Source organism: Branchiostoma floridae, chromosome 12, assembly GCF_000003815.2.
Source record: "Branchiostoma floridae strain S238N-H82 chromosome 12, Bfl_VNyyK, whole genome shotgun sequence".
Lineage (NCBI taxonomy): Eukaryota > Metazoa > Chordata > Leptocardii > Amphioxiformes > Branchiostomatidae > Branchiostoma > Branchiostoma floridae.
In genome coordinates, this window is record NC_049990.1 from 13,094,231 (window position 1) to 13,107,609 (window position 13,379).

Consider the following 13,379-nt stretch of genomic DNA (forward strand, 5'->3'; position numbering starts at 1 on the left):
CTATAACAATTTCTTTGCAGGTGAAACCAAGCAACGTTGGGTGAAAGAAAAGATTTTTAAAAATCATGTAAGATTAAGCTTGTATGGTGGTGAACTTGCTTTGCTGAAAGCCAAATTCATTCTGTTGAAATACGAAGGTTCCCTCATCAAACATGTCAGGAAGAAAATGACCCACATCACAGTCCACACTGTTTTCTTACCATTGGCCAACTGATTTTTAGGACGTCGACTGGAATGTAATAAGTCGAGTCATGATGACAATGACTTACGATATAGTGGATATTGATACGATGCAATTGTGTCCCGCAATTTGAGTTGAAAATCTTACGTTTGGTTGAGGTTATTGCCACCCCCCCCCCCCCTCCCCCTATCTCTACCCCTAAAATGGACTTATCTAAGTCAATGAATCAAGTTAAAACGCTATCAGAGACGGAATTTACGGACTGGAATTACTTAAGTCTATTGCATCTAAATGATTAAATACGTTAAATACCAAAATGCTACGTGTAATATTTGAACTGATGTCGAACGGATTGTTTTCAATACACTCTACTCTGAAATACAAAGTTGTATTCGACAACAAATGATAACTTAATGTAGGTCCAGTTCAGGGCAGGTAATGTTTTTATTACTGGAATGATGTGGAATCGTTTATCCTTGCTGCTAATTTATACTAGTATTTTGTTGTTCAAGTTGAAGTACTGTATTTGGTCTATAGAGTGTTGCTGAGTTGGTATGGTTTGATCGTAACTATAAGGTCACTGTTTCAGCTTAATAGTGAAGCGTTTTGACAATTTGACAAACACATATTACGGAATGTATATTTTTTTGTTTACAAGTTTTGAAAAGAATGATAAGTATATAAGACTGATGATTTGAACAAGGCATGCTTTTCTGGTATAGCTCAGTATACATTCCATTCTAACACCGACTGGCTCTTTCGATTGCTTTCGTTTTAGAATATTGTATAGAGAGGCGTTCACAATGTAGCGAACCTAAGGTAGAACAGGATGAATATCAGGATAGCTCAGGTACAGGACAGCATTTCATTACATGTATCGGTTCCGCTCAGGTATACAGCCATACGTAGAAATACGGGCCTTAAAACAGGGGCAACCTGAAATTACGACAGGCAACCTAGTTGTCGACCATTTCAAAGTATTTCGAGCCCTGAAAGTTCCTTGTCGTTGTTATCCAAACATCATTCTCCTGTTATTAACCTTAGTACACTACTACTTTGCTAATTCATCACCGTAGGCTTGATTCAACCATTTGCCTTTTACACCTAAATGTGATAGAAAACAGGTTTTGATACATCCTCGATTTACTACAATTTTATGTTTCGTTCTCAAGCCGTAAATGCATAGACAAAGGCCACCCGTTTCAACAACGTGGCTTTGCGACCTTTTATGAAGTTCCTTTTAATCAGGTCCAGTGGGTCGCATTATTGTCCTTGGGCGTCTTGTTGTATTGCACTACTTTATTTGCATGATATACCTCAATATGAAAGGTAAACCACGCAAAATCATGCTATGTTCTAAGATTGATGTTGTTCGCAGTCTTCGTTTGTAAGTTGTCCTAAGTTGGTACTAAATATGTTGTATTGATTTGGTTAGAATTCACTGTTAACGCTATGTTCGTACTTGCACGATGATAACAAGAACATCCTAGACATTGTCACATACAATAATCTGGCAAGACAACCCTTCCACACACATGATATTATACAGACGTCTATTTCTAACTAAAGCACCACGTGGTCGTCAACATCAAACGGCGGTGGCGGGACAGGGCCTTCCTTCTCCACCGCCACCGGCACGATAGCGTCCCCGTTGGGCAGGCGGAGGGGTCCGTTGATCAGCGGAAGTTTAATTATTTTGGACGGTTCGCCCATCGGCAGAACTTTCGTGGACTCTGGTGGCATAAGTGCATCTTCGGTGCTGGACGTGGGAATAATGGCCTCATGCAGACCCCGGCTTCTGCAAAAGGAAATGAAGCATTTCAGTTGTCCTTGCTGCGTTAAAACTGCATCATCATCATATCCATCATACAGACGTCTTTATCAATTGAAACCTTTACCAATTTGAAAAGTTCTGAAATACGGTGTTCTAAAAACTTTCAATAATATGGAAACTGACCTGTAGTGTCTGTAGAACCCAAACCTACTGAAAACTATGAGTGGATTGAAAAATGAATTTTCAATATGTCAATCTCTACCTGATTTCTATCTCTACCTAACTTGCAAATGTCATGATGATTAGATCAAAGTCACCCTCTAGAAATGCAATACAGGATTTCCTCAGTAACGCAGCAAAATATGCCTCCATATGAAAACTTATTTGCATAACTATTTATAGATGATGTCAACTTAACCATTGTATGCCTATCACAATCCAAGTTATGAAAACTTCATCATTTACCACTATTGTACTAGAACTTTGAACTTCATTTTCATGATTATGAAAAATGTGCCTAACTGTCCGGTGAGGGGATTGTAGGACCATGATTTCTATGAAGTTATGACAGTCGGATGTTTTGTATAAGATGGCGGAATGTATTTTTTTCTTATTGACTGTGACTCTCGTAAGAAGTGGTATTCATCTTTTACCACTCTTTCGCTGCATAGCTGACAAAGTCTTGCCTTTGCCAATATGTAAAGATAAGCCGAGCATCGTATCCGTACGATCGCTTTTCTCTGTTCGCACAACTTTGTAACGTAACTTTGTAGCGTAACTTTGTCCAACAATTCAATATACCGGTAGTAACTGTTACATATGTACACCCCTTTTAAAACGTATGATAGACGCCCCTGTATACCATATCATCATTGCCCTTTTTCTTGGTCTACAGATTATTAAATCTTATTGGGAACATGTACACCCATCATGTATAATGTACTGTCCCTATAAACTATTTCCTTGTAATCTCAGACAGTGACGTCTAGTTAAATCTTGTTGACCTCTATGACCCTTGGATCACATCTTGTCCTCACAGTGTTTTACAACATCAACACCATGGCCTTTGTATAAATGGCCTTTGTATACAGAATGTAAAATACGTCTTTCTAATGGAGAAAACATTTTTGCTGTTGCGCAATCAACCATTCAAGGGTATATATAATTATGTATCAAATTATAGCTAAGGTTTTGGGAAATATTATCAATTTCAAATGGGATAAAAAATTCTTGGAGCTTACGACCCCTTGTCAACAATCCCTTGCCAAATATTAAGTCCCATTCTTTCCACTTACACATTTCACCTTACTGCTTACACTTAAAGACCTCCTTCCTACCTTTCTCTTCCTTTCTCGATTCTTTGCTTTCCTTGCCTTCAACGATTGTCACGGTCTCCTTTCATACACCATCAGGTTCGCATCGGCATGACGCAACCACCAACATATAGCACAATTACTCAATAGCCACACTACATCTTACTTTCCAAGTACAAACATCCCTCGCAAAACCGGTCATTTCGATCAATTAACCCCTTCTTGCATTATTCCCTGCTCAAAAACTTTTCAAAAATGGCTTTTACCGCCAATGGGAAACCACTAGGGGACATTACTATCCTTTTACACAGCTACCTACCATTGAACATTCATGACCAAAGCAAGTCCAGACCAAAATATATCAAAACCGAAAGTTGTGCCACAGAAGTGTAACACGCCGCTAGCCCTGTCAAACTGTAATTCCTACTATTCGTTTGCCATGTCTACTCACGTACCAAATATCAAAAACAATCCATCCATGCGTTTTCTAGTTATCTGCTGACAACTGTCTCACTGACATACAACAGCACTGAAAACAAACCCTCCGTTTTACGGAGGGATCAAGAGGTCTGAGACTTCACACGTCCATGAAATGTTAAGAACTGTTTTACAAATTTTATAAAAATTTACATAAGGATAAAAGTCTAAGCATCTCTTTCTTAGAAACCATGGCATTTTTACACAAAATATGCAATGAGGAACTCATTTCTATAATTAGTATCTGTTGGTTTTATATATGACCTTAATTACATTTAGGTAACCCACTATCGTATAACACTGGGATAAAAGAACACCGTTGCATGAAAATTAAGTCCTAATTTGCATGATTTGCATCTAATATGTTAACATCTTTGTCTAACTTACCTGAATAAAAAGTACCAATTATCATTCCTTGTTCAGTAATCCTCCTTGGAAGATTTTACACCCCTGCAGTTCAAGAGCATGACTCTAAGGGTGCCAAACCTATTCTACTTCTTCTCTACATCAGAAGCTATCTATAATGCCATATATCATATCTTATAAGTACTTGATACAAGTTGTTCTATATGAAATGAACACTCACCCCAGCCGGGCTGCATGGACAATTGTTGGGCTGTCTGGGTTGATGTCTGGTATGGTGGGTTCTTCCGTCTCTTTGTCCGTGTTGCGGCACCGTATGTAGCATACTACCATGACGATGATGTTAATGACCAACAGACAGAGCCCAATGGCTATGGCTAGACTAAAATTGTCGCTTGCCGTTTTCCGCGCCTTTGGGGCTGTCGGGAAGGGGATCCTCGGGGAGGGGTTAGGTACCCAGACGCTGTTCCTGTCTCGAGGGAAGCTCCGAGGTGGGCAGGTTGGGCCGGGGGGAGACGAGGCTGGGGGAGGTCTAGAAGCGTTGTAGGGAGCCTTTTGCCAACTCTCCACAAGCTCCGTCCAGAAAGCGACTTTCATTGCTCGGTAAAATGTGTCCCCTGCAAACTTGGAGTCCTTGTTTACATACACGTACTGACGGCCGCCTGGTGTGTAACGGTTCCAGGTCGTAGACCCACTTTTTGAAAATAGACACTTTCCTCCATCTTTCTTGCTTAAACACTTTTGCGAAATGGTGATAGGGAGGTTGGCGTCCCTGTGGCGTGAAAGGTTACATAAGTACTGCCAGTAAGCAATTTCCACTAACATCACATTCCAGCAAGACGGGTAGTCTTAAACAATGACCAAACTTTCACATTGTTATACTGTCAATAGTAATGGTTATCTTTCTAACATATCATTTAACTTATCCATGAATTAAAAATCTTTTGTCCAACTGTACCTATATGTTGATTATAATATCTCTTATAATAGTTCTGTTTTAAAGTTAAAATTGTTCTGCGGTGTTTTACGATTTTGATGTGGATGTAGACATCTAGTAGTAATGTTTTATTTTGCAATGTGGAGGTCGGGATGCTGGCTTTGTTGTGATGTTCGTCGATATGAATGTCGTGTTGTAATCATGGTATGCTGGACAGGAAGAAAAGGGTGGAATGTCGATGACGTGTTTATGTTCGGTATCCAACCAATAGGACACTAAGAACAGGTGGAAGAGAAGTCGGACGTGAAGATCTTTGAGGTGACGTTACATCACGTGACTGTTGGCCAAGACAGGATGCATAGTGTAATGCTTTTGTGACACAAAGGGATCGGGAGAGGGAAGATACACCTGCAATGGCTTCACACACAGAAGGGTCGCAGGGGGGAAGGGTTGCAGTACACGCTTTAGCGGGAAGTGGTATGAACATACTGCATTAAAATTCAAAATGACGATAGGAACAGATGGCGTTACGTGCTTTACTCGGACTTACCTAGCTTGAGTGGCCTCCTGTGTAACAGCAGCTGTGTCGGCCGTCCCCACCGGCAGCGAGGATTGGGACTTGTTTAGCAAGAAATCGGACAATTGAATGTATAGCCTCCGTGCAAAATATTACTTACTTTATTGCATTCGATACTATCACAGGAGGTAGACGAGCTTCAAATGAGTAAATGTACATGCGCCCTCGCTGCAGGAAGGTAGTCCTGCTCTGTATGTTCTAGGACAAAAAGTCCAAGGCAGCCGTGCTCTCTTATATCAACGTCTAAAAATGTCGTAAAAATCGCATGTACATTATCTGATCAGCTTTTTTAATATCTTTACAAGGAGACGAAGACCCTTAGCTTTTCATATTCACACAATGTTGAGATAAGATACTCAACATACTAGGATGGTAAAAATTGTTTTCTCTGTTCTTCTGCTCATTTTCCTACTGCCTGTCATGTAACAATTTATGCTATTTTCAAATCAAAATATATTTATTGCGCTTCTTAGAATACACTTGACCTGCACGTACGTTCCTAGGGCAATTCCAAATAGACATTTTGCAATACCTCACTTTTCAAAAGTCCATCTTTGTAGCGCGGGTCAAAAATCATTGTAAAGTTAATTTAGGCAAGAATATTTCTTGAAAATTGATTTCTTGGCAAATGCGATTTGGAAATGGTCCATACTAGCTCTAGGGAGTTTTGGGAAAGATACGAGGGATAAGATATACGGCATTTGCTCACCGTAATAATCACAAAGCTGCGTCTACAAAGAAAAATATGTAAATACAATGTAATATGCCAAAGAAAAATGGCTAAACTTTGCAAAACTTCTATACTCAGGTATGCTATATAATATGGTTTTTACGGAGCTTCTACGAAATATTACGAACAGGTTAGCTTTAAAAAGAGCTGTCCCCTTTTCTCTTTGGTAAACAATTTTAATGTCCTTTTGACATATGGATTAATAAAAAATAAAAATAAGGGTTATCTAGCAGGACAAACCCTGACTTCGAATGTTCTATTCTTGTTATCAAATAGAACGAAGTGTTAAGAGTTTGTCTTAGGCTGTTGAGACATTATTGTAAATTATTCAGTTCAAGGGCTAAAAAATGCTCTTAGTTAACATAAAATTTACCCAGCTTGAAATATGTTTTCAGGTCGGAACTTGTATAATGATGGCGGCATCACATTATGCAGATCAACTATGATTTGGTGACTGTGGTGATATATATGTAGTGCTTTGACTCGGGCTTTATCAATATTTGCGATTGCTGAGTATTCTTGAATATTGTAGAGTAGGGTCTTTCTTTATACAGGTTTGGCGGCTTGGTTGCCTAGATGGTGCACGGCCCTGTCTGCAATATGTGTAAGTCGTCTTTGTTTTCATCTCAACTTGACCTGACAGCGCCACGCGTTCGGCCAATCAAAGACCACATCCTCTCTGATTGACAGCTAAAGGGACGATGTTTGTTCTTTAGGTGTATTTAGACCATACAGTTCTGAAGAAGTAATGCTGTTTCTGCAGTGATCTTCGCGTATGAGCGTAGATGCCTGACTGGAAGTGGATGACCTGTGCAGGAAAAATATTGTGTTGTTAATGTTAATGCCGTACAGCCTGAAGTCGGTATGGTGATGTGCACTTCCATCATGTTTGTGCCTCCAGGTATCACCTGCTGACAAGAGAGAACGTACATTGTACACTGTATCACTATTCATGTGGAAAACGCTCATTCTTATTAACTTAACCCTATCTAGACCGGGGAGGGGGCTAAAAGTGCCTGCGCCAACTTTGATGTCGTATAATTGCCGAAGGACGCATGCTAGGACTACAAAACTTAGCGACTTTTCCTAAAATATTGTTAGCAACAATTCTGTGAAAAAAATTTTAGTTTGTGATTTTTTCTGTTGCCATGGCAACGGGTTTCTGACAGGCATATTTTACCAAATTTACTAATTTCAGTTTGAATTATGGGATTTCATGGTTTTATTGGTAAACCAAACTTATTTATCTATATCATTAACATCCTGTGTAATTTTAAGTTTTATTTCTAATTAAATATTCATTATTTATGCTAATTTGATGACGTCATGGGTCTAAATGAAAGATGGCGGACAATGACGTTTTCAACGATAAATACATGTTATTTTTACTGAAATACCGTCAAATCTTTTATTTTCTTACAAAACACAATCACTTGAACCCTTTTAGTCCACTTCTTTTTGGTTTTGGGGTTATATGTGGAAAAAATCGTATTTTTGAAAATTCAAGCTTGTCGATCCAAGCTGGCGGACAAATGACGTCATTTTCTGACGTCATATAGGCGTCAGTGTCGCCGTCAATGGGAACAAAAGACTTGGCAGATATGACATTATGACGTCATAATTACGTCATATTACGTCATAAAGATACAAAAATTATAGAAAATATAAAAGTTAACTAATACATCGTTCCCTATAAATTTGGTAATCGTAACCCAAGCCGTTTTGAAATTACGGAGGGGGGGTCAAAAGGAATCCCAAAAAAGCCCGGTCTAGATAGGGTTAAGGATCTGTATTGGATCCCATTTCTTAGTATATCTTTGGAAAAGAATAATTGAAATATTTTGTCTTGTATCATTCCGCTTTCTCAGATGAGTTAACATTTAAGGTGGTTCCTATGGATAAAAAAGAAATCCAGCAGCAATATATAAAAAAGTTTGTTTTCTGGAGAGGTGTGAAGGAACCACGTTCCCCAATATCACAATTAACGTAAAATGTCGGTAACCTCAATGACTTAGGTCTGTTTTTGGTTGGCCAGATCTTAAAATCTTCAAATTTAATCAAATAAAACTTTTCGGTGTTGGTAGAAGTAGAACTGCAATTGCAAAGCAAAAAAGTTGAACTTGCCGAAATTTTTGACTGATGTAGATGGCTTCTTTTATCGTTAGAACGAAGCCATCTACACCAGAATCACAATCTCACCGATTCACGCGATATATCAGTATAACATCACGTCAAAGAAGCAATAGATTATTCATTCCTTGATAAAGAGTGGAGTTGTACAGTCAAAGATTTGGGTGAGTCCAACTGTTGTGTTGCAAATTACAGTTCAACTCTGATAAAAAAAGTCTGAGAATTGCAAAGCCACGTGCTCTATCTATGACTTCTGCAAACATAATGACGAGAATATGCCATATGCACTCACCTCATCTCCACGATCCGAATCGTTGGTGAGTTGGTGCAGTGATTAGTTTGCATTTTGTGCATGAGTCCGGGAGTATCCTTCTCATCGTTACGTTTCCGTTTATCTCTCCTATAGTACAGCAGTGCGAATACAACGATATTGATGAGCAGTAAAGACGTCCCCACAGCTATGGTTATACTGAGTTCCCTGGAGTGGTCCTGCTGCGGTGGCTGCGTGCCGAACAAGTCGCCGATCCCTGCGATGCCAGGACCAGGCTTCCACGGCCCCTTAGTAGGGGTGAAGTTGGGACAAATGGCTGATCCAGGCCGATACTGATCAATGGAGGGAGTTGGTGAGGTTCTGGGTTTCACGATGCTGGGCAGCCATTCCATCCAGAAGGCCAGCTTGTGAGCACGGTAGTACTCCCTCATCCGAGGCTTCATGCCCATGTAAATGTACTGTTGCCTTTCATACATGTACCGAGGCCAATTTACACCTTGATACTTGTTGGGTTTGGTGCTGAGAAAAATCTCCTTTTGCGTTTCTGGCAGATTGGGATTCCTGGAAAGAACTACATATTAGTAGAGTTCGGGAGATATTCCCGCACGCGCATTCCGTAGTTGTATTTGCTAGCTTGTGATACACCAAATGGTCAATAAACATTGCTACCGCGCCTGGCTAAATGTAAGTGGCAACTCAACACGTGCATCAAAATCAACCCAAAATTTTGCGGTTCATTTTTAAAGCAAAAACCGTGGTCTCCTTCAATTACAAGGTTTACCTTTTATGTCGCATACCTTAGGGACTTTTATATTCGCAGATCACATGCACATGGGACTCTGTCATGTCTGTATGATACAGGTACCTGCACATGTACCACTCAACCACCTACAACAGACCTGGGCTTCAATTGGAATAGTTTGGGACGCCTGAAAGGAGCATAAAGTCGCAAGTTGATAATGGGATGAATTTCTGCTGCAATCCTCTAGCCTATTGGTTGGATAGCGAAGTGTGTAGATGTATTTGTAAAGCTTGCCGCGTCGACGAGAGCAAAGAAGAGGGAAAAATTACAATAACAAAGGAAACCGAGAAACAGATAGGTTATCATCAGGAGAGCGGAAATCAAGTGGAAAGTTTCCAGAAGTAAGATTACAGTGGAAAAAATAATGTCCACAATTATGATTTGCATCATTGTAACGGTGTAATATAATAATATGTACCTTTGTTTTCTGTACCTACCCTGTTTTTGCAAAGTTTGTCCAGTAGGTCATGATCGCTACACTCAACATGGCCTCTTGCTTGGAGTAGGACGTGAAGGAGTACAAACCATCAGGGGACAACAGCTGGGTGTTGGCGATGGGGGCCCCGAACACAAACGGTAGTTCCTCTCCGTGAATCGCTCCAGTCCAGTCCGGAACAGACGTGTTCTCACTCTGATGTTGGAATGTGTAAAAGAACGTCTTCTTTGTGGGGGAGTTCCTCGAATGCGAGTTCACAGTTTTTATTGCAGGAACGACAAAGAAGAAATCCGTGAAGAGAGCCACTGTGCTTTTCCTGCGTTTCAAGTCATTGTTTCTGTCCCCCCAGTCGGTGTAGCTAAAAGTAACTGCGTCTATGATTTCTTGAAGTCTAGTTTGAAAAACGTCCTGAACGAAACTGCGGACTACACTTTCAAATCTATTTCGGTCTATACCATCGTAGATGCTATCGATTCCCTCGACGTACATAAAGCCATCGCTTTCAGCGACCCCGACCATATAGTCGTATGTTGTGAATGGAAAAGAATCACGCAACTTCTTAGGGTCGTCTGGTATAAGAATCCCATCCACTACTGGAGAGAACGCTCGATAGTACGGTGACTTTTCCGGGTCGTATCGGGTGATGTTCGCCAGGGTGTTTCCGTCTATCACCCTGAGACAGCCTACCATAGTCCCAGTGTTGTTGTTGACAGCACAGCCGGCGGCGTTGGCTACAGTCTGGGCATATTGACGCCCTGATCTACTGATAGACCACGTGGACATTGCCGTCCCACTTTGGGAGATACCTCGGGTGAACAGAGCTGAAGAGAATAAGAAAGTGGATGTTGCATTTACTGAAAAAACAATACAAGTCGGTAATGTTTCTACTAGAATCAAAAATGTACTAAACAGGTGAATGAAAAAGTGAATGTATGAGAGTGTTGAATGTTAATTAGCACCAACCTCATAAATATATATATATAATAACAAATAAATGACAGGGCGAAGTACAGGTAATAACAAAACATTGATGGATACAAAGCATTTAAAGCTAATGCTATACAGATTCATTTTGTCCTGGATTTTCAGTTATAGTAGAAATGAAAAGCAATTATGTTTTCAAGAGTAAAAATACAATGTTGTCAAGAGTCTAGTTGCATTAATGTATGAAATTTTCTACTTAAACCCTCAAATGCCCCACCTAAAATGACCGAATGGGGTCCAAATGAACACCAAAATGTTTTTTAAATAAAAGGTCATTTCCAATTTTTGTCGGTGATTTTTCTACATACATGGCTTCGGCAATATAAGAGGAATACTTTGACACCTTAAGGTGTGAATAGTTCTGACTCATAATCATAATTTATGGAAAAGATCAGAAGGACCACGTTTTGCCTTAACCCTATTCGAAACATGGAGGGGGAGTTTGCGCTTAACCCTCAAACCACCGTAGCTTTTTTGTGACGTAGATTACCGTATGGGGTCAAAACTGACCCCAAAACGTTTTGTACGAATACATTTTTTTGTGTGACTCTTTTTGTGATTTGTATGTATAGTTTCATTAATCTATGTGAGACAGTCTGACATGATTAGGTGAGAATACTTCTAGCTCATTATCATAATTTATGCAAAAGATCATGAGGACCACATTTCGCACCAATGCTATTCAGACCGGGAAGGAGGTTTTTGATGCCTGTACCAACTCCAATGTCGTGTAGCGCCTGAATGGCTTATGCTAGAGCCACTAAACATGGTAACTTTTTAGAAAATGTTGAAAGCAAACATTTTCAGTGAAAAAAGTATGTTCATCATTTCTCATGTTGCCATGGCAACGGAATTCTGACAGACATATTTATTACGAAATTTTCTAATTTTGTATTAAACATTTAAGTTTTAAGGTTTTCTTAGCAAATAACAATTGTTTATCACATCTTATGAAATTCAGCGTAAATTTCATGACTCAATATTCTTAATTTATGCTAATTTGATGACGTCACCAGCCAAAATCCGAGATGGCGGTCGAGATTACCTAGATGACGTCATAATGTCGTCATTTAACATGATAATGGCACAAAAGTTGTTACAATAACTATGGCTTACAAGTACATCGTTCTATGAAAATTTCGTGATCCTACAATAAGTAGTTTAGGTGTGGGTCGCAAAAGTTTGTTTAAAAAAATGCTGGGGTCAGTTTTGATCCCACTGGACCATGCATAAACTTCCTAGGATAACTTAATCAACAATGAGCCAATCTCGGTAAAAACGTATAAGAAGCTATAGGACATATATATATACAAACAAACTCATGAAAGGAAATTCGTTTTCGACCAGAAATGCCATAATGGCACACATCGATATACGCCTGGGCTCAGTTTTGACCCCATACGGTGGTTTGAGGGTTGAGCTAACAAACTTTGTAACTTTTCAAAAATGGCCCCATTCAGACTCAACAAGAGTTTCTTTTAATGATTTTTACAATATTGTTCCAATCTCTGTAGCAGATATTTACTGAATCAGATACAGTCATGGAGGGAATTTTCTTTCAGATCCAAAAATCCCGCTCGGATGTTTGAGGGTGAAGAGTCATTGCACGAGAAAATCCGAAAAAAAATCGAGGGTCTCGAAGGGCCTTCGGACTCCCAGTACGCCATAACGAAAAAAAAATCGATAGCTAGTACCTGTATGTGACTGTTCATAGTTCCACATTCACCACATCACATGAGTCGACTCGACCTACTCGAGCTCTGATTGGTTTTCTTATGCAATTTACTCTTTGGTGTATAAGATAGTCTCCTGCAATGACTCTTAATATACTCTTTTCGTGACCTGTACTTCAAAAGCTCAATGACTAAACATTATTTGCCCAAGCACAGGTCACAACAAATAAACCAATAAACCGTATCATTTATTGTGGTGAGCAAAAAATGCGTAATAAGGATCTTCATTCAATAACTTTCATATGTTTGTTTCAGGTCTGTTCCTGGTCAGTGCTGCTCTAAGTATGTGTGAGGAAGTGTACCTTTATGGATTCTGGCCTTGGCACTTAGACAGGATCGGGAACAACCTTACTCAGCATTATTATGACAACCACCCTGTGCACAAAGCTCACAAACTTCCAGATGAATTCAAACAACACCAAAGACTTCACAATGAGGGAGTTTTGCACATAACTACAAACAAATGTCCGTGATGCTGCACGCGCAACTGCAACTAGGATACTCATAATAATAAATTAAAGCCTTATAATCTTGTCGGGACAACAGCACAGACACATGATCAATTTCCAAACGTTTCAGACAGCACCTGTGACTCGAGGAACATTTGGATCTAACGTAACCAGCTTTTAAAACACGATTCTGGTTCCATATGTTAATGAGGTGAAGACAAT

General features: G+C 39.6%; 1 protein-coding gene across 3 annotated transcripts in view; it reads right to left on the reverse strand.

Annotated features, from left to right (window-relative positions):
• The window catches only part of LOC118427506 (neuroligin-4, Y-linked-like), a 16,395-nt gene extending 5,587 nt beyond the window's left edge, over positions 1-10,808 (reverse strand). Inside the window, exons 1-3 of one of the 3 annotated variants that reach the window (XM_035837342.1) lie at positions 9,993-10,808; positions 4,332-4,880; positions 1,182-1,979 (exon numbers count right to left, since the gene is read on the reverse strand). In XM_035837342.1, the coding sequence (XP_035693235.1) occupies positions 1,745-1,979; positions 4,332-4,880; positions 9,993-10,774 (1,566 nt within the window). In that variant the 5' untranslated portion in view covers positions 10,775-10,808 and the 3' untranslated portion in view covers positions 1,182-1,744. Of the gene's footprint in view, positions 1-1,181; positions 1,980-4,331; positions 4,881-6,734; positions 7,161-8,774; positions 9,315-9,992 lie in introns of those variants that run through there. The other 2 variants (XM_035837343.1, XM_035837341.1) reach the window with 2 other exon arrangements.
• Between the last annotated feature and the right edge of the window lie 2,571 nt (positions 10,809-13,379).